The sequence below is a fragment of the Equus asinus genome, chromosome 1, assembly GCF_041296235.1.
Source record: "Equus asinus isolate D_3611 breed Donkey chromosome 1, EquAss-T2T_v2, whole genome shotgun sequence".
NCBI classification, from domain to species: domain Eukaryota; kingdom Metazoa; phylum Chordata; class Mammalia; order Perissodactyla; family Equidae; genus Equus; species Equus asinus.
This window is the reverse complement of record NC_091790.1, coordinates 195,881,402-195,907,903: the sequence shown is the minus strand read 5'-3', so window position 1 is coordinate 195,907,903 and position 26,502 is coordinate 195,881,402. Positions and strand designations below refer to the sequence as shown.

At 46.6% G+C, this 26,502-nt stretch overlaps 2 protein-coding genes across 2 annotated transcripts; one reads left to right on the top strand and one right to left on the bottom strand.

Annotated features, from left to right (window-relative positions):
• Window positions 1-1,039: 1,039 nt before the first annotated feature.
• KEL (Kell metallo-endopeptidase (Kell blood group)) lies at window positions 1,040-20,816 on the top strand. The gene is made up of 19 exons (XM_014845210.3): window positions 1,040-1,182; window positions 1,530-1,593; window positions 1,893-2,034; window positions 2,333-2,509; window positions 4,173-4,297; window positions 4,620-4,766; window positions 8,050-8,112; window positions 8,207-8,395; window positions 8,639-8,787; window positions 9,885-10,014; window positions 16,257-16,367; window positions 17,494-17,592; window positions 17,840-17,917; window positions 18,358-18,458; window positions 18,637-18,747; window positions 18,890-18,957; window positions 19,180-19,349; window positions 19,705-19,800; window positions 20,528-20,816. Exons 2-19 carry the CDS (start codon window positions 1,570-1,572, stop codon window positions 20,687-20,689), a joined length of 2,142 nt encoding a protein of 713 aa, XP_014700696.1. The 5' UTR covers window positions 1,040-1,182; window positions 1,530-1,569; the 3' UTR covers window positions 20,690-20,816.
• Window positions 20,817-21,042: 226 nt separating this feature from the next.
• LLCFC1 (LLLL and CFNLAS motif containing 1) lies at window positions 21,043-22,328 on the bottom strand. Its single transcript, XM_044770236.2, has 2 exons — window positions 22,187-22,328; window positions 21,043-21,597 (listed from the first exon to the last, which is right to left on the bottom strand). Exons 1-2 carry the CDS (start codon window positions 22,326-22,328, stop codon window positions 21,419-21,421), a joined length of 321 nt encoding a protein of 106 aa, XP_044626171.2. The 3' UTR covers window positions 21,043-21,418.
• Between the last annotated feature and the right edge of the window lie 4,174 nt (window positions 22,329-26,502).

Here is a 26,502-nt window from a genome sequence, read left to right as displayed (position 1 = left end):
TCAAAAGCCTTCAATTCCTTTTTTCCTAATCTGCGAAGTCCTGACTTTTCTTCATGACTTTCACGATACTCTATAATATGGCCCCCATCAACATAGTAGCTTATTCCACTTCTCCAACCATGGAGCCATCCTTACCCCCATCCTGACAATGCACCATAGCCTGGTGCTGATGTAATCAGGAAATATTGCCAAGATATCATTAATGTGACTATCCTAATAAATCCCATTTTGCCTGGGATGGGGAAACAAGGGAGAGAGGTGAAATACCTTCTATCAGGATGGTGTTCCTTGAGACCCCAGGTAAGGGCTCAGTATGACATGGGAAAGAAAGTTTCTGGCTTGGAATGCAACTCATTCCTACATATTAAGAAGCATCTGAGGTGAATGAGAAAGGAAAAAGGACATTATCTCTGCCGCTAAATAATCCACAATCAATAGGGAGATGAAGATGAAAGCCACCTGTGTAACAGAATGCAGAATGGAAGAAAGAGAGGCTCAGAATTCCTCATTCCTTTGCAGAAGGTAGGCAAAGGCAAATAGTATTCTCATTTTCTAGGTGACAAAAGTAGCTTACCTGCCTGAGAGTTTAAGTGGCTTATTTACTGTCACAGGGCTAATAATTAGCAGATTAGAATCTCCTACTTTGTGGTCTTTCTCATGCACTGCTCTGCTTGCATTCATTAGGGCTATGACACATCCAGAGAAGTGATCAAGCATGCTGGTGGTAGGGGAGTGGGCACGGAGCTGTGAGACCTCCTGTGCAAGGTGGTATTTGACCTGAGAATAGAAGGACCCAAGAGGTTTCAATCATAGAACAAAGGAGAGAAGAAGGAATATTTCATAAATAAAAAACTCCATGAGCAAAGCCACAGAGCAGGGCAAGAAGAACCACCCAAAGGCAAGATTGTTTGGGGAGTGAAGACTCCCTCTCACCCCTGAGAAGTTGAGATAAAGGAGGAGGGCAGGCCTGGGTGTCTCTTGACTGATAAACAGGCTCCACCCAGAGGCTAATAGTGTGTATATGGGGACGGGGGTGTCTAGTGGCAGAAGTGCCCCTTCTCCAGGAAGAAGGAACTGGGGTTAGGGGTAGGAGGGAGGCCGTTTCCTGAATGCCACTCCTCAGACTCAGCACCTAGTGCAGAACCAGGAAGGATTCTGGGAGCCAGAGAGGACAGACAGAAGGCAAGTTCCCTGGAGAAAACCATTACCTTTTGGAGTCAGATGCCTAGGGTGGGGGTTGGGGGTGGCTGTCGTGTGCAAATGCCCTGCCCCCACCAGAGAGGAGGGAATGTGAGGCTTGGAGAGTAGAAACGGGAATGAAGGGAGTTGATGGGAGAGGAAGGGAAGTCATGATACATCCAGGGGAGAGGTTCATTCTGAAGCCCATCTGGGAACATGCACTGGGATGAAAATATGTGTGTGGTGGGGGGGGAGGGTAAGGAGGGGGACGCGTCAAAATTACCTGACACAACTCTCTTTAATGGACCCCTGTCCCTGAATCAGCTTCTCTCTCCTCCATCCTCACTCAGTTCAGGAGGGTGGAGAGGCGGACTGAGACTGGTGCATGGAATGGCGACTCTCAGGAGGCAGGAGGTACGTGATCCCCTTGACATGCATGGGGCAGATTTATGACATCTTTTCCAGCTCTAACATCCCACAGACACTCTCCCCCTCACAGCCTGCTTGATCCTTACCCAAGACAGGCAACAGCCCTGTTTTTTTATCTCCCAGAGTTTTGAAGAGGACTGGGTTTAGGGAGAATGAAGAGAGTTATTTTTGTCCAGAGGTGCCCTAGCACTAACTAATTCTCTCTTCTCTCCCCTTCCTTTTCCCCCACCTCTCCCTCCTCATCCCCTTCCTATTGTGTTTTCACTTCCTGGTTCCCTTCACAGAGGCCTCTAGGAGAGGAGCCCCCCACTGAAAGGAGCAGAGTGTGGGGCATGGTCAGGAGGATGCTGGTGCTTGTCCTGATTTTGAGTCTGCTCCTTGGTTCTTCTGTGCTCTTGTTCTACATCTTCGGGAGCTGTGGCCCTCGTAAGCAAGATCCTGGAATCCCCCCAACCCTGTCAGCCCTCCCTCCGTCCTGGGCCCCATCTGTCTGTCTGTCATCCTGAGGCTCCAGGCTCACTGACTTACTCACCATTCGTCCTGACCCTCCTGCTCCCCCTATTCCCTACTTCTTCCTTCCTGAATTTCACCCCTGGCCACCAGTTAGATCTTTTCCCTCTCACCAGGGTCTCTCTCCTTTTTCCTCACCTGGCTTTCCTTTGCCTAGCCCCTTGGGGGAGCCATTGTCTCTCTCTCTTTCCCAGCTCTGAGGTTTTCCCCACAGGTCCTTGTGAGACGCGTGTGTGTTGGGATCTCCTGGCTCGTTACCTGGCCTCTGGTAATACCAGTGTGGCTCCCTGTACCGACTTCTTCAGTTTTGCCTGTGGACAGGCCAAAGGGATCAGTAATTCTTTTCAGGCTCTTGCAGAGGAGAACAAGAACCGACTTCGGAGAATACTGGGTAAGGAATGCAGGGTGGAAGATTCTCTGTGCCAGTGCGTGACTCTGAGTCTAGAACCCAGTGTGGTTGGGGGACAGCTGATTTGCACCATCCTCAATGGGCTCTCAGGGAACTGCCTCAGTTTGCTTCTCTGTCACTGTAACTTTCATCTTGGCACCAACACTCTTCAATCTCTTCTGGCCCCTCTCTTCATCTTTTCTTTACCTAATCCCTGTCCTTTTTCCTTTGCCATTTATCCATGATTACTCTGTTCTCTCCAAGTTCTCCTTTTTACAAAGCTCTATCTTCTTTGTTATCTCCCCCAAATCTTCAGTTTCTATCCTATGCTGGTATCTTTCCCTACCAGCATCTCCTCAATACCTATTGCACTTCAGTTCTTGTATTACTCTCATTCTCTAGCCTTCATACCCTTCTTGTCTTCTAATGTCACCTTGTCAGTGTAATCCTCTCCCTTCCATTGCTTCTAGCTCTCTTCTCTCACCATTATGTCCTGTTCTCCACTGAAACCTTGGACAATGGCATGTAAATTGAACTGGAAGAGGTGGGACAATGGGGATGGATGATTGGAGATGATGGTTGGAGGAAAGAAGTGGGTTAGTGGAGTGAGAAGTTATGGAGAGGGCTTTATCTGGTTGCATGTAAGGGAGAGAATACAGATAAGTACAAAGCTATGCTGGAAGAAAAGGAGAGCCAAGTTAAAAACACAAGTTAAGGAAGATTCCTATAGATTGTGACTGTGGAGAAGAGAAAAGAACTGAGAAGAAAACTATGAGGGAGGAACTGAGGCCATCTAGAAGGTTGGAAGTGGGTCCCTAGAAGGTGGTGGATGGTGGTAAGGATATGGGAATACAAATATATATGATAAGCATGCATTTCCAGTGTAGGGGAACCCAGAGAATGTGTTGATAGTATCAGTTGGAATTTGAGAGAAATAAGTATATCTCTCTGCCCTCCTTCCAGTGATGGAGAAAGAGTGGAAGTGGGCTCTTCCTTGGTGGAGGGTCATGCTTCCAGTTAAGGCACAGAGATGAAAAGAAAAAATACGTTTAGGACAAATTCTACTAGCCACAATAGAATGAAAAGACTTCAGGGTAACTAAGGGAGAGATGTTCAATATTAGAGTGTGGATGAGTCCAATGGATACTTGTTTGGGTAATTGTCATGGGTCTGTTTGTTTCCTGGGATCAAAGAGTGAAGAGTCTGGACTAAGGGAGCCCGCCTTTGTTTCTTCTATGTGCTAAACCTTTCCTTATGAGTTTTCCTCTCTCCAATCCCTCAAACTTCTCTGGTTTCCTGAATCTTTCTAATTTCTTCATTCAGCTCCCTCCTGCCTTCCACTTCTACTCTTTCTCCTTTATCTTTATCTTACTTATTCTCATCTCTTCCTTTTCTTCCCTGTCTTTGCCTCTTTATTTTCTTTCTCATGTTTCCTTTATTTTCCTCAGTGTCTTTTCCCCACTCCTTTTCCCTGCTCTTATTCTTACATCAGGTGGATCCAGTCCAATTTCCTATTTTCTCAATTTTCCTCATCCCTCTATTTCTCACCTTCCTCCCATTTCCCAGAGAGTCTTCACTTTCTTTCCTATAAGCTCTCTGTCTTTACCATCCCTGCTTGTCTCTGTGCCAGCCCCACTCATTTAATTCTCCCATATTTCCTTTCTAGAGGCCCCAGGTTCCTGGCACCCGGGCTCTGGGGAAGAGAAAGCCTTCCAATTCTACAGCTTCTGCATGGACACAGATGCCATTGAGGCTGCAGGGGCTGGTCCCCTCAGACAAATTATTGAGGAGGTGAAACCGGGGGCATCAACTTCTCCCACATACATAATGCATAGGACCAATGTATGCTCGAGACTGCCATTTTTTTTTTCCCTAGAGGATGGGTGTCTCTCTTAGGGATCCCCATGTTTCAGAATCTCCAAGTTTTAGGAAATGGCAATGCCTTGTGGAAGTATTAGGACCTCGGGTGGTGGTAGAGAAAAAAGGATAGAGGTGGAACCCTAGAGAAATCAAAAGACTCAAGAGTAGAATTCAATAAGCAGCAGCTATTTGAGGAATGGGGGATGCGTCTCAGAGACTATACCCCTATGCTGAGCCCTGTCTCTCTTCCCAGCTTGGAGGGTGGCGAATTTCTGGTAGTTGGACTTCCTTGGACTTTAACCGAACTCTGAGACTTCTGATGAGTCAGTATGATCACTTCCCATTCTTCAGAGCCGATCTGCAACCTCATCCCACCCCTCCACACTTGCCAGTAATCCAGGTGAGGGATGCACTGGCAAAAATACCGTGAGAACTGGGCCTGCCTTGAATTCTAGATTATCATCTCTTAGAAAGAGGTTGAAAGTTGGGTAAATAGGACAAATACATAATGTAGAGAAGAGATCTACCTTTAGGGAAAATTATTGATGTGAGAGTCAGGGACACTAGGTGAGATTAGGGAAGGGAGCAGGGCCAGTTCTGGGAAGACAGATGTAGTTCTGTTGTTCCATTTTACTGCTTATCTAGATTACCTCAAGAACCTCTTAACTAATCCCTTATCTCCAGTATTGCCCTCCTCTTATTTACTCTTCATTTTTGCCAGAAGGACCTTTCTAAACCAAGAGCTAATTATGTTATCGTCTCTGTTTAAATGCCTTCAGTGCTTCACCAGGTCATCACAATGCAGTTCCTAATTCTTAGCAAAGCCTTGCAAGTCCTTTTGCATCTGACCCCTACACACTTCTCCAGCTTTATCTCCCCCTTCCACCCCAAGCCATGTTCACTCACTGATAGCTCGTACAATATTCCTCAGTTCTTTGCATATATGACTCCCTTTGACTACAGCATTACTCCCCAATCCCCCACACTGAGCCTGGAAAACTTACATATTTTTCAAAGTTTGGCTTTGCTTATAATATCTCCCAGGAAATCTTCACTGACACCCTGGCTATGAGTTACGTAAACTGTTCTGTGCTCCCATTTTTCCACGCTCTCAGTGTTTAACACCATATTGAAGACTGTGAATCTCTTAAGAACAGGACCACACCTTATTCACCTTTGTTCCTCAGGATCTAGCACAGGGCCAGGCATCCAGAGGCCCACATGAGGTGTTTGTTGAACGAGTAAATAAATAAAAACACAGGAGGCATCAGTATTGCAGTAGGCAATGCAATGCTATAAATTTGGCCCCTACTCTCAAAAATCCCACAAAATTACAAAAGGATGAATATACAAGAAGAACTATAATCAGTATGAGACATTCTAAACTTCAGCTCTAAAGGATGTACACAGGAGTTTAACTGATATGGCCTTTACAGATTGGTTAAGAGCTGAAATGATTAAGGAATGACTCAGAGAGGGGAGGATGTGAGCTGAGCCTTGAAGCATGGTGGTTGTGAATCAACCACCTCTGTGGGGTCAGTGAGGAGGTGGGTCTGTTGAACAGAGGATTTAGGTATAACAGTGTAGTGCAGTGGGAGGTAAAAGTAAAACTGAGGACATGAAGTTGGGCCTGATTATTCCAGGCCTAAAACATCAGACAAAGGTGATAACTTTTAGCATAATAGAAAAAAAAAAGAGCTACCAAGCCCTTGCAAATACAATGGTCATAATTTGAGCTTAAATAGAGTCACTGATTTGGGAGGTCAACCTGGAGATGTTGAGGAATCTAGATGAGCAATTTTGAGGTTCTGAACTAAGATGATTGTGGTAGAAATGGAAAGGAAAGGCCAGGCATGTGCATGTAGGCAACTTCATCCTAGTGGTAGTGGTCCATGACGAGGACTTGATGACTGATTAAACATAAACAAAGGAGATGGAGGAATTGGAAAATGACCCCTCAGTTTTGATTTGGTGTGAAGAGGAGAAAGGTAGTTTCCATTAATTTGAGACTGGATGGACTCTACGGGGAAGAATAAGTAGAGAGAATGGACTACAGAGAGAGCACCCCAGTGAGGGGTGTGGGAGCAGAGAAGAGTAAGAACAGGTAGGGAGGTGGGAGTCAGACCAGTGCAGGTGACCCACAAAGACAAGGAGGAGCCAATTTAAGGAGGGAGGAGTCATCATTGATTCCAGAGATTTCCAAGCTCAGAAAATAAGGAATGAGAATTCAACATTGGAAACCTTCTAGAAGACAGTATCAAAACAGTTATAAAAATGGGCACAGATTGTACAGAGTTTAGGAGGAAGGTAAGGAAGTTGAAGCAGAGGCATAGATAACTTTCAGTTCTTTAAAGTTTGGACATAAAATGTGACAAAGGAAGCAAGTGAAAGTTTTTTCAAGATAGGGGAGAAGTATACAGCTCAAGGTGGGTGTGGGATATTATAGTTGGAGAAGAAAAAAGAAAAGCGTAAGAGCAAAGATCTTCAGAATAGAATCAAGGACACAACAGTGCCAGAACTAAAGTGAGGAAAGGAAGGTGAGTGAGCTACCTGCCTAGGGTGCAAAATTTAAGAGGGTACCCAAAACTCAGTAATCAAGCTAAATAATGCAAAATAATAAATGCAAATGAATAAATAAATGCAAAAATCCATGATGAACAAAATATCAAGTTTTTATTCATTGTAGATTTTTTGAAAAAATAACGTTTTCTCCAAAATGTATTAAAAATACACTATGCATAAAAAAGAATGAAATCTTGCCATTTGTGAGAACATGGATGAACCTAGAGCGTGTTATGTAAAGTGAAATAAATTGAACAGAGAAAGACAAATACTGTATGATTTCACTTATGTGTGGAACCTAAAAAACAAAGCCAGAAAAACAAAACAAAACAGAAACAAATTCACAGATACAAAGAACAAACTGGGTCCCCAGAGGGGAGAGGATGGGAGATGGGCAAAATGGATGGAGGGGATTAAGAAGTACAAACTTGCAGTTATAAAATAAATAACGCACGAGGATGTAATGTAGAGCATGGGGAATATAGTCAATAGTGTAATAACTTTGTACCGTGACAGATAGTTGTTAGATTTGTCAGGGGGCTCATTTCGTAATGTGTATAAATGTCAAATCACTATGTTGCACACCTGAAACTAATACAATACTGGATGTCAACTATACTTCCAGTTAAAAAAATACATTGTGGGTTGTCAGAAGAAAATCCACGATGAGCCAAGTTTTGCTATTTTATTCTACATGGATTTTTAGCATTCATTTTGATTTTTAAAAATATCAAGTAAGGTATTATTTATATTGATTACTGAGTTTTTAGTACCTCTTGAATTTTGCACTTGAGATGGATATCTCACTCCGCTAACCCTAGACCTGGCCCTAGAACAGGGAATGGTTCCCCTCAGGACATGGGCTATTATGCCTCTCTACCACTGAGCACCCCAAAACTGGCTGAAATACCCACCATCTCTCCACATTTCCATGTCTGGACTCTCCCCCACGCCCCTTACCCACCCCCCATCCCTCCCTCTCTTTGCACTCTCGCTCCTTCTCTAGTTCCTTTTTGTACCTTCTCCTAAGGCCATCTTCCATGGTATACTCTCCATCTCCCTACATCTGCCATCTCCTTCCTCCACACTCCCCACTTCTCTCCAGTCTCTCTTGTGTCCAGATATACCAGCCAGAGTTTGACCTTCCTGTCAAGCAAGAGCAGGAACAGAAGAACTATGCTCAGGTAAGATGGCACTGTGGACAAAGGTCCTGACCTCTGATTCTAGGAGAAAGGTAGGGGCTGCTGGTGGCTGTGACTGACATTGTCCCTCCCCTAGATCGTGCGGGAATACCTGACTTACCTGAATCAGCTGGGAACCTTGCTGGGAGGAGACGCAAGAAAGGTGCAAGAACATGCTGCCATGTCCATCTCCATTACCTCGCAGCTGCTTCAATTTCTGAGACCCCCGGAACAGCGACGGGCACAGGGAAAGCTCTTCCAGATGGTCACTATTGATCAACTGCAGGTGCCTTAAACCAGGGACTGGAGGAGGATGAGCATGGGATTCTCCCTCCCAAACTTTCTTGACCTCCTTGTATTCTTTCTGCTCATTCCCTAATTCCTTGCCATCCATAAGTTTTCTGGCTCCATTCTTTCCCCATCCTCCCTCCTCCCCAGACCTTCTCAAACCCTGAAGGAGGGGAAGCCCGCTGTCCTGCCTCCAGTCCTCCTTCTTGGCTCCCTTCAGCCTTTGTATCTCTCCTCTAAGGAAATGGCCCCTGCCATTGACTGGTTGTCCTGCTTGCAAGCGATATTCACATCGATGTCCCTGAGCCCCTCCCAGCCCCTTGTGGTCCATGACCTGGAGTATTTGAAAAACATGTCACACCTGGTGGAAGAACAGCTGTCAAAGCACAGGTTTGCCCCAGGTGGGATTGGGGAAGTATGAGGGCAATGGAGAGACAATTTGAAGGCCCAGCAGTCTTACAAACAGAGGAGACGTTGGAGAATGCAGACTGGCAACAGCTATGCAGGAAAATGGGAAGGACCCAGGTATATGTAGGGGCAGAGAAGGGGTTAGTTGGAGGGCCCAAGAGGGAATGGAGGAAACAGGAGGTATGAGAGGCTTGGGGGCATGGGAAATGGAAAACACACACGAAATGAGGGACATAGGTCCCAGTGAGACACGGGGTTTGCTGAGGATAGAACGAAGCCTGTGAAGAACCTCTGAGCTGTAGGAGATGCTGGAAAGCTAGTCACTGGGGACAACTCCAGCATATATGTCTTGTCAGCAGCTGAGGGATGTAGGAGGGAAGAGGAGGCATATCAGATGGGTGGGTAGAGGAGGTGAAAGCTAGGGGTGCTCTTGGGGGACAAACTGAGGGAAAGCCTATTTCAGGTGTGGTGAGATCATTCTGGGGCCCTTGTGGGAAAGGTCAGGAAGCTGGGGACTGTGGGGGACATTAGAATGAGACTCTGTGTTGGGATATCTGCCATCCTTGATACCTGTGTGGCCACCCCCTGAAGACGGTGGCTTCCTTCCAGGGGCTTGGGCTCAAGGCACTTTTTCACGGTAACTCAGTGACAGCAACACCTAGAAATTCTTTTTGAGGGAAGCAAACCACCATTCATTCCAGTGTGAGCAGGTTTATGTAAGGGTAAAAATCACACCTGGTGAGAGAGTTACCTTCAGGGCAAAGAAAGTCTTGGATTCCAGCTTTGTTGTGCTTAGAAAACACATTTTAAGATGAGCTGAGATTTCTTGATTGTGAAAGTAGATGAATCTGTTTTGTTTAATCTTTTAAGTCCAGTCTTCATCTAGTTCCTTCTATCATTCTCCAACCCACACCAAGAAAAGCTCTTCTTGACTTGTTCCCATGTCAGACAGTGATTTTCTATAAATACAGAGGAAAAGGTGCTTCCCCTGAGTATCAAGGTGGCTTACACAAGGAGAGGCTTTTCTTGAGGGATCCCCAGAGCCCTGGAGTGTATGTGTGGGTCTCTTCTCTCCACAGGGACTTTCTGCAGAGCCACATGATCTTGGGGCTGGTGGGGTCCCTTTCTCCAGTCTTGGACAGTAAATTCCAGGAGGCGCATACTTTGCTGAACCAGAAACTACGGGAGCTGACAGAACGACCACTCTTGGTGAGCAGAGGAGGGGATGAATTCCTGTCTGAATGGGGGCTAGAAGAGTATCTGCCATTTTGAGGAATAAATATTAGCATATATCTCGCAGGGAGGAAGCATGAAGGCAGATGCCCCTCACTGTGTGGGCTTTCCATGGAAGCAGACAGGTTGGGCATACAATACTTACGTTGAGAATTGAGGTGCCAGGTACTAGACCTTTAGGCTCACATCTGGCTACCTCTGTGGCCTTTTGCTGAGTATTAAAGTTTAAATATAAAACTCTAAAATTATCAAGAACTGCTTTTCTTTTGTCATGACCCCTCAACTATTTGCCTAGTTATCCTAAGCTCTGTGATCTGAGGACCTGGACCTAAAGCTTAGGATTCACTGAGATGAGACACGAGTGTTGCAAGTAATGGCCTGCCCTCTGTCTAGGTGATTCCAATGTTTGATGTCCAAATTTCCTTCACAAAGAGCTCATCTCTGAAAACCGGTGAGATCCGTTGGGCCACACTGTGGGCTTCGTGGTGCAGATCCTGCTATGTCTGAGGACAGGGCTACGTAGCAAATGCACTTAATTCACCAAAGCCTACTGTGTTACAGAAGATGTGGAGACACTCCTTTACTGAGGATTTTGAAATTCTAGGCTGGACACATCCAAATACATGTGGAGGCATCTGGAAGCTAGTTATGGCCCAATCTCAATGGAGGCCTCAGTGTAGTCTTGAAAAATCACTGTTGTTTTTTTTTTGTTTTGTTTTCATAATTTGTGGGCCATTTCTCTGCCTTGGAGAAACTCACTGCTTTGGCAACCTGAAACATCTGTGGAATTCAAAGAGGGGAAATGTATGCACAGGGACTGGAATGTAGTTATTGCTTACTAAGACTTTATAACGTACTAGACATTTTTCTAAGCCCTTTTGATATATGAGCTGACTTAATCCTCACAACAAATTCCATGAGGCAGGCACACCATTTTGTCCTTGTTTAATAGATGGGGAGATCGAGGTAAAAAAGTGAAGGAACTTGCTCAAGGTAGTATAACTAGTGAGTTGATAGAGCTAGGATTAGAACTCCAGCAGTCTGGCTCCAGGGTCTGTGTGCTTAATCCTTGTGGGGTGGGGGCAAAGGGGACGCACTCATCCTTAGGACTTTCACTCAGAGGAGCTAATCCCCAACAAGCTTTTGTCCATCCTTCCTCTTGACTCCAGTGAAGCAGAACAGAGCCCCAAATCCTAGTAGTTGGGATTGCAACAAAATTTTCTTGGTTGCTACAAAATCCCCGGCAACAACCAACTTCCTGTAAATCCCAGAACCATGGCGTGATGGTGCTTCTTGAAGACTGTAAGAGCGCTAACGTTGAAACTCACACTTAAAGAACTTAGAAGGCTAAAAATTGCTAGTCACCATGCTTTATATACTTACATATATCCTTTATATATATTATATACATCCTTATATATCTATTAGGATGTATAATTGTCCTTGGGCTTAAAAGCTGAATCAAGCTCTACCAACAAATAGTTGTGTGGCTTTGGGGAAGCCGCTTGACCTTTCTGGAACAACAGTACCAAATATGACACATAATAATAATAGCTGTTATACATTGAGTACTCTATGTCAGGCATTGCAGGGAACAGCTAGCATGAAAGATTTTATTTCATCCTCCCAGAAACACTCTGAGGTCCTCGGAAAAGGCAAGTAACTTTTCTAAGACCACACAATTCGTAAGTGAAAGAATAGACTCCAAAACATATCTGTGTGGCTCATGAGGCCATGTTTTTAACCACCTACTGTGCAGGATTGAGAAATAAGTGGGTGGTACAGACAATGAGCTGGCAAATTCTTTCTATAAAGGTCAAGATAATAAATATTTTTATCTTTGTGTTCCATACAGTCTGTGCTGCAACTACTCAACTCTGTCCTTGTAACACAAAAGCAGCTGTACGCTAAGTAAATGAAAGGGTGTAGCTGCGTTCCAAGAGAACTCTGGTTTAGACAATAGATGCTCTTGGAGTTCCTAAGAGGGAGAGATCAGGGTGAGTTTGAATAACCAGTGAGACCTCTGTACGGGAGGTAGGATGGAAGCAAAGTCTAGAGAGTTGAAGGGATTTTCTGGCAAAGAAAGGGATATCATTTCATTGGGAAAAGGCCTAGAGCAGGCTGGGTAAAATTTAGTGCAATATGAAGAATCCGCCTAGTAGCTGAGAAGACATGATTAGGTTTGCATAGAAGGCTGTGTCTGTCGCTTCTGGAGTATGCCCCAGGTGTTAGGAATCAGCAAGAAAGCCAGTGCAACTGGAAGAGAGAAAGCAAATAGGATAACAGTAAGGAAAAAATCAGAGACAGACGGAGGGGACCATGCAGGGCCTGGGAGGGCACTGTAAGGACTTTGGCTTTTCTTTCCTTGAAATAGGGGCTCGTAGGACTTATCTATTTTATGTTTTAAAAGAATATATTTTGAAGGTAAGCAATCGGATTTCTGACAGATGTGTGGTGTGAGAGGGAGAGTGGAGTCAAAAACATTACCAAGATTTTGGCCTTGATTAGACCAAAATTTATGGTTCTATCCAATGTGTATCAATTACAGATTTCTAACCATATTCTTCTGGGTGAATTCTACTTTATAGTGCCCTTATTCAGAAAGACTGCTAGGTCTCATTATCTGACCATATTTTTAAAATTAATTTGAATATATAGTCAATGAAAATAGCTGGTAAGACAGATCTTTCTCTTATTAAACTTGAGAAGCTGAGTTTTAGGCAGTAAAAGCAGGACTTCACATTGTGCTGGTTAGATGTGACGTATTTATATGTATTGAGCCCAACATCTCAATTTATTTGGATAATTTTAACGTTTATTTCAATCATCCATTATACTACCTTTCCTTTTCTACCTGGGGTCACTTGGAGTTTTATTTAGTGTATCTTCATCTAGAGCATTGTTAAGATGCTGAAGAAGGAAGAGCATCAGGTCAGGTTATTGAAGACCTAGCTATAGATTCATCCATTCATTTATGCAACACAGATTCATTGAGCAACTATTGTATGCCAGACACTTCTCTAGGCTCAGTGAATGAAACAAACAAAAATCTCTGCCCTCAGACTGCTTATGTCCTGTGGAGGAAGAAAGACAATAAACTAAATAAATACAGTATGTTAGGTGGTGATAAGAGTTGTGGAGAAACAAAACAGGAAAGGGAGAGAGCGTGTGCTCGGTGGGGAGGGAGTGTGTTACAATTTTCAGTAAGATGGTCAGGGAAGCTCATACTAACTTGGCGCCTTTAATCTTTGATGTTTCTTTATGCTTCAGTCAGCTGAGAATCTACTCAAATTACTCCATCGCCTGACATAGATTTCCCTATCTAATTCACAAGGACTTAATTTGTGGTTTTATCAAATGCCTTCTTGAAATCAAAATAATGCCAACAGAGTGGGGTAGCACTTTAGAATTTACAGAGTACTTTCTGTGTATTTCTTCACCTGATCTTCCAAGCAACTGCGTGAGGAAGTTGGAACAGGCCTTAGTCTCGTTTTGTGGCTCATGTAATTGAAGGACAGGTGCTTAAGTTAATAATCCACGTATCGCAAATGTTGAATTCTCTGTTCAGAGGTAGCATTGAGGTGGTCCTTGAGGATGAGTCTGGCCTATGGATGTGTTTTGTTGGCTTTTAAAGCCTTTAGCAACTTTTAATTAGTCACCAACATTCAAGCTTTAGGAGATGGCATGCCGATAGTCAGATGTGAGCCTTGTGCAGCGCCGGGCCAGCCTTCTCCAGGGCAGCAATTGACTGGAGCTAAGTGATGCAGCTGGGTTCAGACAGGGTGCATGCTCTCATTTGTCATGGCCTCTTCACGTCCTGTGGTTCAGATAATGGACTGCTTCTCTCAGTTAGGCTACCTCATGGCCCCCATTGTAGTTTGTGACTCCTGGTCTATGGTATGTCTTAGTGTGGTAAACCATTTAACCAGAGAAATTATTATTTTGGCATTATTTGTGCTCAGTGATCCTACACTGGCCCTTAGCAGTTACACGTTATTCTCCAAGTGTTCAAATACAATTGGTTTAATGATTCATTCTAGAATTTTGCTTAGAAATTAGCATTAAGGATTCCCGGCTGGCCTGTAATCTCTAAAATCTGATTTCCTCCTACTGAAAATTGGATAAACTTTTGCTTCTATCCAGACTCTTAGGATTTTCCCTGACTTCTATCATTTCTCATATATTATTCATGGTTCTAAGGTTATATCTTCAACTTTTTTTCTGTGTCCTAAAATTAATGTACTGAGCCTCATTATCTTGGGTTTGAAGCATTTCTTCCATCCTCTATATTTTGGTGATGATTTTTTCCCCTCCCTCTATTTCTCTCTTTCTTTCTCTATTTTCAGTATGTATGGTATACTCTATTATTCTGTGTCTTGAGAGACAGCACAGATACTCACAACTCCCAGCAGATGAATATATAACCTGTCAACCTCCACCCCTGAGGCCTACATTTATTTATAGATTCTGGAAATTACTTTCCTGCTCACAGCATATGTGACCCAGCACAACTGTGACCAAAAAAATCCCAGAATTGCACAGGGGTGAGTAATGGGTAATCTGAGGTGGCATCTATGCTCTCCAGTAACCAGTTCAGGGCCTGCCACGGACCAGATTATGGGGACAGGCACAGAAAGGCTGTTGGAGAAATGGGCAGGCACCAACAAAAGGAATCAGGAAACAACTCAAGAACCGGGAGGTATGGAAAGGGAAGGCAGATCCATGCTACCAAGCTCAAGGCTGATGCTGTTTGCTGCTGCCCCAGGTACAGCCCCAAAGCCAAGCTCCTCGGGAGGCCTGTGGGGGACAGACACTGAAGACGGTCAGCAGAGCCTGAACTTGACCCAGTCATTGCTATCAGACCCAGGTTTCCTTTCAGTTCATGTTTGCTTTTCACATCTGTGTTTCAGAGCTCCAACTAGTGCACTATAGAAAGTGTCTGAGTCCCTTCTCCTCACAAGAGGAGAAAGCCCTTAACAGGCCTCATGGTGTGGGGACAGGAACACAAAATTGTGGCAAACAAGTCTGGAGCAACCTCCAAAATAATAAATGTCCTTATAGGCAGAACTGGGAGTTTCTTCAACAATGACAATCGTGGCCTTCCCTTTCTAGTTCCTCTTTTGTGGGAAGTCCCATAAACTCTCTCTCCAATCTTGGGACCAGAGAGCTTAGTGGCAGCCTAACTACCTTCTCTGTGAGGAGTAAGTAACTTACAGGAATGTAGTCTTGTGACTTCATTCACTTAACTCAAATTAGCACATGAGCTGGTCTTTCATAAATCCCAGCTCAGCTTTCCCTTAGGCCAGCTCCCTTATTCCTTGCCCCTGAATGTGTTTCTCCATCTGCCCTGTGTCATCTCTGGGCCGGCACTTTGGTCAACTCTTCAAAGCCATCCAAACCCACCCCAAAAACCTCCCCAGCATCCCTCTCTGGTGTTTCTTATTCTTTCCATCCTGCTGTTAAAAAAACACCCTAGTTGCCAAGGCCTTCTCGAGTTTTTGTCTGTCTCTCTGCCTTTGAGGTGGAAGATATCTATTGTCTTATCCTATCTTTCCTTCCCCGATTTGGCTGAAAGTTTCTTAGCTCTCTGAATTCACAGATTTAGTATTTTATCCTCTTCTCGTACCAAACAATATGGCATCTAGAACACAATTTCATTCTGATAATTTTCTCCTTTATTAGACAAGATTCTACCATATGATCCACAACCACCATTTAGAGAGTGAGGGAAGCTGGTGGAAGGCAGGGAGGAATTACTTTCTCCAATTTCCATTTTAAGCAAAGAAGCACGGGAGGGTGAGAGTCATTGCTGGGCTCCCAGGGCTGTGTGTGCGGCGGGTGGGGATGGGGTTGGCAACAGACTTGTTAAGGTAAGAGGTTTGGCATCTAGTCCTCTCCTTCCCAGGAGCCCTTCAGTTCTCCAGAAGGATGCTCCCCAGAGGCCTTGCTTTCAAATTCAATTGGCAATAAACAAGGATGATTTGCCCAACCGAGGCACATGAGACTAATCCTGGAGGAGAACGTAAGCCCTATTTTGCTGAGCAGCAATAACCCCATGTGTATCACCAAAGGGGATAATAGAGTCAAGTGAGACAAACTCAGAAAGTCCAGAAAAGAGAGCCTCCTCTGGAGGTGAGATCTAGACAAGACTGGCCTGGGAAAATGGAGGAGGAAGAACCCTTGATGGGAGCCACTCATTCTAGCTTTTATCTCTGTAGCCCACCCACCCTCGATGGATGAAGTGCGTGAAGGAGACAGGAGACTACTTCCAGCCTACCCTGGCAGCCTTGTTTGTTCGTGAGGCCTTCAGCCCGAGCACCCAAAGTGCTGTATGTGAGGGCTCTTCCCAGCCTATGTCCCTCCACCTCCTCCCACTCAACCATCTACTCCTAATTCTGTTGACTTTGTCCTTCTTGATGGTATGTGTGGTCAGGGAATCAGTCACAGAGAGAGGGTTCACTATGAGAGAGAACCCAAAGGAGGACATGCTGCATCTCGAGGGTCTGCACAGTTTAGCTATGGGACACAAAGTGTACACAATATAAACTAACTTGAACAAGTCACCCAACTTTCCTGCTCTGTCCCTTCAACCATAAAATGAGAAAATTGAACTCCATGACCTCTTATCTGTGATTTTTTAACAACACGTGAAACGACGTGAGAAAGGAATGACATAAGCTTAAGAAATGCAGATAAATACTGAACACTTTTTTGAGTGCCTACCATGTGTCCGGTACTCTTGTAAACACTCTGCATGAACTACTTTAATTCCTAGTATCATCCCCACTTTATAGAAGAGAGAACGGAAGCACAAAGAAGTTAAGTAACTTGCCCAAGGTCACAGAGCTACCAAATACCAGAGTCGGGATTCAAACTCAGGTTCCTGGTATTGTCATCCATTTTTCTCCATCAAGAAAAGATATACACAAGATGGTAGATGTTTGGGAAAGCAGTAACTACACAGTCATGTTATGAAGCCGAGAAGACTTCAGCTTGCTTAAGATCCCAGGAAGATGCAGAGAGGATATGCATGACTTGATAAAGAGTGTGTGAGGACAAGGGCCCTCAAGAGCAGAGAAGGGAATAATGGTTCTCTTCTTCCCTCCACCTTCTGAGCCCATTGCCTGGCCAAGAGTCAGGAGGATGTCTCCCTCCTCTTGGAGGTTGATATCTCCCCACAGAAAGGAACTGTTTCCCCTATTGACCCACATGCATGACCAGCTCCCACCTTCTCCTTCTGTGCTTGGCACTTCCTTTCTATTTCCACAGATCTTTGTACCCTGGGTTTTTGGTCAACTAGTAAATATTACTTTCCACTTTCTCTTTCTGAAATCTTCCCCCTTCTCTGCCAACTTCTCTGGGCCAAGGCCTCCTCCCAGAGGCCCAGTGGGCAGGACCCAAGACCGAGGCTGGCCTTGATCCTGTTTCTCTATTCCCATCCCCTCATGCCCACAGGCCATGGAATTATTCACTGAGATCAAGGATGCCCTCATCACTCGTCTCAGAAGTCTTCCCTGGATGGATGAGAGGACCCAGAAAGAGGCCCAGGACAAGGTAAGGCCAGGAGAAAGAGACTGTGGGAATGAGCAGGGGGTGGAATTAGGTATCAGATCAAGAGATCGCAGTGACTGGAGGAGAGTTCAACAGGCACAAGGGCACACAGCAAGTATAGATACCACTGTGTGACACACATACCCTAGGGACAATATAAAAGGCAGGGACAAGGGCAGTAAGCAGGAGAAATTCTGTCTGACAGACTCAAGGTAGCTAAGTTCCTTCTAACTTTTGTGTCTCTCCCCAGGTCACGCAACTTCAAGTAAAGATGGGGGCCCCAGAATGGGCCCTGGAGCCAGCACTGGCCAGACAGGAATACAACGATGTGAGTCCCTGCCCTTTCCAACTCCTCCTTAGTCCTCAACTTCTCACACCCCTGACCCACCTGAGTAGCAGACAATCCATTTTCCCTGGGTGATCCTAACCCACCCCTTCCTTACCCTGGGGCTGGCTGGGCTTTATGGATGAAGATCCACACTGCGGGTCTTCCTGGCAGAAGAATGGAAAGTTTTAGGTCATGATGAGTGTGTGCACACAGGCACACAAGCATTCTTGTGACTTGCCTGAGTGTGTTTATCTGTGTGCTGATATGTGTGAAGCTTGTCTGTACCAATCTGTGGTGGTGTCATTGTGCTGGTCTCCTCTGTACTGGGGATATCTGTGTGTCAGAGTTTATCTGTTTGGGTTCAAATGTACCCCTCAGGGCATGTCAACGTGCATCTCTATCTGTCTCTGTGTGTCCGAGTCACCTCCTGCCTCCTCCAGATACAACTTGGATCCAGCTACCTGCAGTCCCACCTGAGCTGTGTCCGATCCCTCCGAGCTAGAATTATCCAGAGCTTCTTACAGCCTTCTCCTCACCACAGGTATGAGAGCGAGGGAGACACGGACACTGCATTCCACAGATATCCATCGAAAATTCACAGGAAAGCAAGCTGGGGTCTCAGGGAAACACGAACAGAGATAGTAGTTGGGAGGGACTGCGTATGTCTGGTGAGGAGGGCAATAAATGATGGAGCTGGTGTTCATATGCCCTTCCCCCAGGTGGCAGGTGCTTCCCTGGGAGGTCAATGCTTACTACTCAATATCTGACCATGTGGTGGTCTTCCCTGCTGGACTCTTCCAACCCCCGTTCTTTCACCCTGGCTACCCCAGGTATGGGCCATTCTCTGAGGGTGGGGAGGAAGTTTCCCAAAAGTGATGAAAAAATATTATGATGGATGGCACTTGTTGTTGGCGAATTGGAGCCAAAAACTTTGAAGGATTCTGGAGGTAAGACACACCGTTTTCTCTGCAGAGCTGTGAACTTTGGCGCTGCTGGCAGCATTATGGCCCATGAGCTGTTGCATGTCTTCTACAAGCTCTGTGGGTAACAGTGGGCCATTGGGAATGGGGCCATTGGGAATCCAGGTGAAGGCCCCAAAGGAGGCCGAGAGGAGGAGAAAGGGAGGTTATGCAAAGGCTCCAGGTGGGACAGTACTGAAACCTTTGCAATGCTCCTGGGAGCCAGCTCTGTCTGTGGTACCCCTATGCACTTACCCTTGCACCATACCTCACCATTTCATTCTCCTGCCCCATTTTCAACAGTACTCCCTGGAGGCTGCCCAGCCTGTGACACCCGTGCCCTACAGGGGGCATTGCTGTGCCTGGAGCACCTCTATGCTGCCTTTCCATTACCCAGAGGAGTCTCCTTCAATGGCTCCCGCACATTCCTGGAGAATGCTGCAGACACAGGGGGGCTAGTTATTGCACTAAAGGTAACTCACATCCTAAGGGTTAGGATCTCTTTTTGCCTGCAGAATAAACACTGTCCCCAAGTTTTCGTTCTACCACTTCTCATGCAAACAATACAAAGCTTTCTGGCCTTCACATTGCCACTGAACAGATGGCAACTTGGGGATGCCCCTCCTACACAATAGATCCCTCTTTTCTAGGATATCCATAGTTCTTCTGGCAAGTACATTTTCACCAGGCTCACACCAGTGTGTCAGTGCAGAACTTGGGGAAAAGGGCCATGAGCTGGTTTCGGGAGTTGTGTGTAGGGCATCAGACTTGCAAATGGCCATGGGTCTGGAGCCTAAGGACTACTCTCCATTGCACCCCCATATCTAGGCATATAGAAAGAGGCTATTATGGCACCGCGGGGAGACTGTCCTGCCCAACCTGAACCTCAGCCCCCAGCAACTCTTCTTCCGAAGCTATGCCCAGGTAGGCAGCTGCCAACTCTCACAGCGTGCTTCGTGTCAGATAAACACCCCATTGTTAATGCTCAAAGAATCTCTCTTCTATGTGACATCTTCTCCTAAATGCCCCCAGCCCTCTGATGCAGATGTGCCCACTGTCAGCCTTTCACACACACCCTCTCGGGACTTTGCTTTCATGCTACTACAAATTCATCTACCAAATTCAGCACCTCCAAAAAAAAAAATGAAAAAATTACTTCCAAATCCCTCCCTGAGATGAGCCCAACATTTTTCTTCTCTCATTTCTTCTCCTAGAAATCCAGACCCCATAAAAATGACCCTTAATAAACTGTCTATAGACCACATTCCTCCTCAGAGACCTTGCCCCCAGGTGTGGGCCCCACCTGACATAACCCCTTAAGTACCATGTGTCCCTCAACAGGCACTGCTCCTAATTCCTCAGTGCACCTGAAGACCCCCTCACAGAGTTCTTTCAACACACCTCACCTCTCAGTTACTTACAAATGGTCTGATTACATGGCCAGGCCCTCCCCCAGACCCTACTGACAGATTAAATGACCTGCAAGTGGCAAATACTCTTCCTCTCTTTGCGAGACCCTTTGTTCCTATCCTTGCTCTCTTCTTTCTCTGATGTCCCTAGTCAGCTCCTAGTCTCCAGGTCTGCTTTGTCCTACTGACCCTGATCTACCCTGCTATTCTCCTTACCTGTGTGGACCTCTCTTCCTCCCCAGGTGATGTGTGGGGATCCCAGCACCCAGGATTCTCAGGACACTCACAGCCCTCCCACCCTTCGAATCCACGGGCCCCTCAGCAACATCCCAGACTTTGCCAGATATTTCCGCTGTCCACGTGGTGCCCTCATGAACCCTTCCAGCCACTGCCCACTCTGGTAACCTGGCTACCAAAGAGACCTCAATACAGATCTAACAGATTTATCAACATCTCACCGTCCCTCCATGGAATCATGGAAATATCTCCTCTCACCTTTTGTTCCAAAAATAAAAACTAGCGTTTGGCTTCTGCCTGTCTCTTAATGACTCTTTCCTGCTACATTTTATGCCTAGAAGTCAGAAAAGATAAGGGGAGAAAATGCTATGTAGAGTTTCATAGACACAGGAAAAGGAAAGAACCAATGACTGGTGAACTGGTGGGTCTAAAGGTCAGTGGGCCAAAGGTTGGGCGATTAAACGGACTAGTTGGACACAAAAGGGCTTTGGTGAAGCTCAGAAAGCTGCCCCCGATTGTTGTCAAGATTTTATTGCTATTACTTTTACTGTTGTTGCCTCCTCCTCCTAATCTGCTGTTTTGAACAAAGCCAGGAGAAGTGTGGGAGAGAGGGCAGGGGTCTGGTGTCCCTGGCCCTAGGAGACGGAGCTCAGAGTGTGGGGAGGCAATCAGGCAGTGGCGATGGACAATTGAAAGGCCAGCTCCAGGATCTCTCTGATGCTGCATCCTGAGGTAAAGGACCACTGGCAAGGGGCAGTTAGCTGTGTGTAGGTCTCCCTTGGGAGTACTGACCTGGAGCCCAGTTGAGAGAGAGGGTCAGTAAGCTATCATGAAGCGGAGGTAGACATCTAGGTCCTCATCCAGGAACCAGGCCACCACCTCAGCCTCAATGTCCCTCATAAAAAAACTATAATGCTGGCCAGATTAAAGCAGAAGGCTAGGTCAAATAGGTGGTCATGAACAGCTGCCGTCTCTGATGTCATGTCCTCCTCTTGCTGGGCCATGTCCACCAACTGCCACATCTCACCCACTGAGGAGGCCACAAAGTGCTCTTCGAACTGCTCTTGAACCTGGTCTGGAACAGGGGAGAGGGGAAAGCACTGAGAGGACTGACCCTACCCTGCCGCTACCCTACCGCTGGCCTGCACCAGAAAGGGAAAGTTGGAGAATATGGAGAGAGTTAGGGCCTGGGGCTTTAGCTCAACCACCTATATCCTTATTCTTGATCAGAGAGGTGATGCTCCATGTGGAGTTCTCTTCTGGTCTGAGTGCAACCACCGCCCCAACTCAAGTGCACGCACACCTCATTTCCAACTCCGACTGCCTCCTCCAAAGTGCTATACCATCTGGGGAGTGAAGGACCACCTTAGAAAAGGATGAAAACCAAGGACCCTCTTCTCAGAAAAATGCACCTGTGCTCATACACAGGAAAGCCACTTGCAATTTCAACTAGCCCATGGTGTGCCCCTGAATATGGCCCTGGCTGACAGCCCCTGCTTTAGACGCTACATGATGCTTTCATACTACAATAACAGGGGACTGGGATTATTTCCCATAACCCAAATCGATCTTAGATTTCATTCTGACCTGGTAAGTAATCTGGGCCTGACTGCAAAGAGGTCTGATTCCTAGCTCCCCATGTTGCCTCCCTTGTCTCTACCTACCTGTGGATGGTGTTTTCTCTTTCTGACTCCTCTCGTCGGGGCTTGGACTCCCTTTCTGAGGCCTCACCTCCTTCACCCGCAGCAGCAGCAGGATGGCTGCCAGGAATGCTGCCCTGCAGAGCTGGGAGCCCAGGGAAGTCATGGGCCTGCCCATCTGCGGCCTTCAGTCCTCCCTACTCCCTGGTGCACAGTATGCACAGTGGGCTCCCCCCACCTCCCTCTCTTGTCCCCGTCCTGGCCCTTACCCCTTCCCAGCGCCGATTTCTTCTCTTCCTTTCCATAGGACCTCTGACTTCATGAGCTCTGTGACATCACAGCCATGGGCCTGACCCTTGTTCCAGCTCACTAGAGAGTTCCATGGCCAGGCAGGAGAGTGGAGAGTAGCCAGCTGGGGACAACAGAGGCTTCTAGGATGACCATAGTGGGTCATCTTGTGGAGAACAACAAAAATGACTTGAGTTTGTGAAATACTTTCACATCCATTATATCACTAGATCTTCATAGCAACCAGGACTCAAAGTAACAGTTTTATGATGCCAATTATAAAGATGAGGAAGTTGAGGTTCACAGAAGAAATGACTTTCCTACTCAAGATCACACAGAATATAAGGGGCAGAGCAGGATCCTCGATCAACTCTTGTGATTCTGAATATCACATCTTCCCACTCTTCCATGCAGCCTTCCTCGAAGGAAAGTGGCTTTCACAGGATGAAGCCCAAATCAGATGCAGAAATGAAGATCCTCAAGTCTTGGGCTGTGCATGATCCAAACAGGTGAGAGGGTGGCTGGGGAGTGGTACAGGAGGTCACTTGGCAGTGGGGGAGGAAAGATTCAAGTAAGCAGATGACCTTGCTCACCGCCACCTTGCACTCATTGACCTGTCTGTCGGCCCAGGGAATGATGCTTGGGTGAAAAAAAATCACTAATCTCCCCCGGGCTATTTCAGGGGAGGAGCCTCCTGGCTCCCAGCTAAAATAGAAGCCATCTCCAGCTCCGGGGGTGTCGACGGGGAGGGTGCCTGGGAGTGGGGAGTGTCTTACAGGGCAGGCTGGTATGGAAAGAACCGGGTTGTACTGAGCACCATTACCTCCATTTCCATGCCTCCCACCTGCCCGACTCCCCTTGCTGAGAAAAGATAAATTCTTGCAGGAAACCAAGAATCCCTTTAAGTTTTTTGCCTGGTACAAAAATGTTAAAAAATATGAAAAACAAAAAAGCTAATAATTCCACCATCCAATGATAATCACTGTTAATGTTTTAAAGTATAGTATTCAAATCCTTTCCCTTTATGGCTCTGGCCATGTGGGGTGGGAGGATATTTCCTGAAAAATAATATGCAGCTACTATGTGTTTTCCTCCTCCTTATCACATCAGAATTAGAGGTCTGGCTGCTTTGGCACCTAGGGGTTCTGGGACCTGACAGCATAGTGAGATGCTCCCGACTGCTCCTCCTGGACACCTGGGAGGCATTACTGACTCATGCTGGACTCTGAGGCATCATTGGGCTGGGAAGCTGCTACCTGACAGAGATTGTAGGTGTCCTTGCCTGCAGAAGGCTGAAGGAGTATGGAGAAGAATGAGAGGAGAAAAGAGAAAAATAGGATGGTGATGTGGAATATGACAAAGGTGAAGGAGTAGTGGGCAGGAAAGCCAGAGGAGAGAAGAGAAGGGAACTCCTCAAAGATTAGGAAGGAGTTTCTAAAGCTCCAGCCACCAGCTGGGATAGGTGGTACAGCTGGGTCCCCCTTGGGCAACTCATACATGCCCCTCCCATTTGAGAGGACAGTGCAGGCAGAGAAGAGCAAGTGAGACAGTGAAGATCCAGAGGTGGGGGCCCACTCACTGGGCCCTGCTTTCCTCCTCCCAGATTGGGCACCTTGCCCTTGATGGCGAAGCCCCAGTGCACCTGCTCTGTGCGGCTCTGACCAGGCCAGCCCCTCCCCGCCCCCACCCCCTCCAGGATTAGCTTAATGGGTTGAGTGTTTCCTCTGCCAGCCCCTGCTTATCAGGGCATCTACAACCCCCACCTTAACCTTATCGATCCCTCCATCTCCTTAGACTGGAAGTCGCAAGGCTTCAGAGGTCATTACCACCCCACACTGCCCCAACCCCCAACAATGCAGAAAAATATCTCACAAGGTGACCCCCTCCTCCTTCCCAGCCAGCATCTCCCCACACCCTGGGTGAGAGCATGCTTTCTCCTTGCCTAGGTATCTACTCTTTCTTTCCTTATTTTCCTTTCAATTCTTGTCTTACACTAAAGGTTATTTTGTCCATCCTTCAGTCTCTAGAGAAGCACTCTCATTCTTCCAGCAAAAGGGGAAGATCCCCTCTCCTGAAGACCCCAAGGGAGAGGGTCCACAGCCCATCTCAACCCATGTCTCTCACGTCTTTATAGGCAGAAGGCTCCCAAGAAGCAAAAAGGTCTGACAGGTGTTTTGAGCTAAGATTCCAACTTTAAACCCAGTCCCCATTTTGCATCTAGCCGTGGGTAATCACCCTCCTGCTCTGTGTTCTGTCTTCTCATTTTTGAAACAGAGACCCCTCAGCGTGTTCCCATGTACCTCATAGGTCTATTGAATGACCACAATTCAATCATATGTGTACACCTCTTTGAAAACAATCAGGAAGAGATAGAAACTATTATATCATTAACTAACATAACACTGTCTTGACTGTACTAATTCCTCCTGCTGTCTCGTTCCTGGAGAGTCCCAAACATGGAATCAAGATTTCTTCATCATCCACCTCCACTCAGTCCCTGCTGTTCAACCTCTGTGGAAACACAGGGCCCTCTGGGGGTCTCCTCTAACTAAGGGATCCACGAAGCTGCAGGGGAAGAGGAGTCACTTCTGGGCTTCTCATGGAGGGGGGTAACCTGGAAATTCCTGTGAGGTGAGGCTGCAGGGTTGACGACAGAGGTGACCACAACTTGGAGAAGCAGCCCCTGGGGGATTCTGAGACCATCCCTGAAGGAGAATCAATGGTGGTTGAGCTTGTAGGGAAGGAAGACATTTCCTCTTCCCAAATGGGGGTTCGTCTGGCCGGAGAATGAATTAAATTCACATGAGACAGAATAGCAAGAGAAAATTAAACAAAGCTTTATGAGGAACCATGGCCCAGGGCCTTTCTTCCCAAAGGAAGAAAGGGCACCGAAGAAGTGGGGTGCACAGAGTGGTTATATACCCCCAAACAGGGTGTTTCACATATGGTTGAAATGTCCCTCCCACAATAGTCACAAGATTGCCCTGTCAGCACAGCGCTTGATGGACACAGCAGGTAGTGGTCTGCTATCTCCGTGGGCGTAGCAGGAGGCAAGTCGATTGTCTGGAGCTGGGCAGTCACAGGTGAGCACAGCAATCAGTTCCTAGCCTAAGGAAAGATGCTTAATCCTTAAAGAAATGCCAACGTTGGGAGGGGGAGGGAAGTTAGTTACAGGAGGTTACCAGAGAAGCACAATAAAATGCAGATTTAAGCCCTTGCCTTTGGCATCGATTAAGAGTTTCTAGAGAGAAGGTCCTCTCCTTTCTTCTTCCTGGTACAGAGAGGGAGGCACCTTTTACAGATAGAGATTTACCTTCAAATGTAAATGTGTCCTAACAAAGGGCAAGTTCCATTCCTCAGAGCCTCCTTCCCTGTCCCAGTTTATCAAAAGCAATCAGCCTCAAATAATCCTGATGCCAAAGAGACATATCTTGGGGTGGCCATTTCCAGCTCCCTACAAGCTCTTACCATCACGCTTTACCAACACTTCCAGGAGAGTATGAGTATTATGCCGATTTTACAGATCAGCAGACAGAGGTGCAGAAAGCTTATTAACTGAGTTGTAATGGCCGACGGTCAGGATTCAAACCAGGACCTGACTGAGTAAGAGCTGGAAGGCTTTACTTCCCTCTCTCATGTGTCCCACTGACCACTCACCTTTCTTGACTCACTTTCAGGGTTCTATCCTTGCTGCCTGTCTGGATTCCTCAGCCCCACCCCTCGGTCTGGCCCCCTCAGACTACTGCCAGGAATTAAGTTCTCTCCCTCTTCCCTCGGGCTCTAGGGCAGGCCCTGTACCCCAGGGCCTTGCTCCAGAAAGAGCTCCTCCCCCTCCAGATGAAACTCCCCTCTGCTGGCAGGGCCTGCAGTCCCCTCAGTGCACACACACACAGCCTCACACTGCACGCTGCACAAGCAAGTCGCACAGGAGAAATACTCGCTCTCAGTCCCAACTCCAAACAGACCCCGCCTCCTCCTCAGTTGCTGCAGAGCCCTAAACCTGCTCCTTTTACCACATTCTCATAACCTGCCAGTGCCTGAAAGGAGAAGAC

Bases quoted from the DNA above. Each gene is read 5' to 3' on its own strand.
- KEL (XM_014845210.3), top strand. From the start codon at position 1,570: ATGGCGACTCTCAGGAGGCAGGAG. The intron at 17,918-18,357 runs GTGAGTCCCTGC...TGCCTCCTCCAG, and splicing joins CCAGACAGGAATACAACGAT to ATACAACTTGGATCCAGCTA. The intron at 19,801-20,527 runs GTAGGCAGCTGC...CTTCCTCCCCAG, and splicing joins TCTTCCGAAGCTATGCCCAG to GTGATGTGTGGGGATCCCAG.
- LLCFC1 (XM_044770236.2), bottom strand. From the start codon at position 22,328: ATGACTTCCCTGGGCTCCCAGCTCTGCAGGGCAGCATTCCTGGCAGCC. The intron at 21,598-22,186 runs GTAGGTAGAGAC...CCCCTGTTCCAG, and splicing joins AGAGAAAACACCATCCACAG to ACCAGGTTCAAGAGCAGTTC.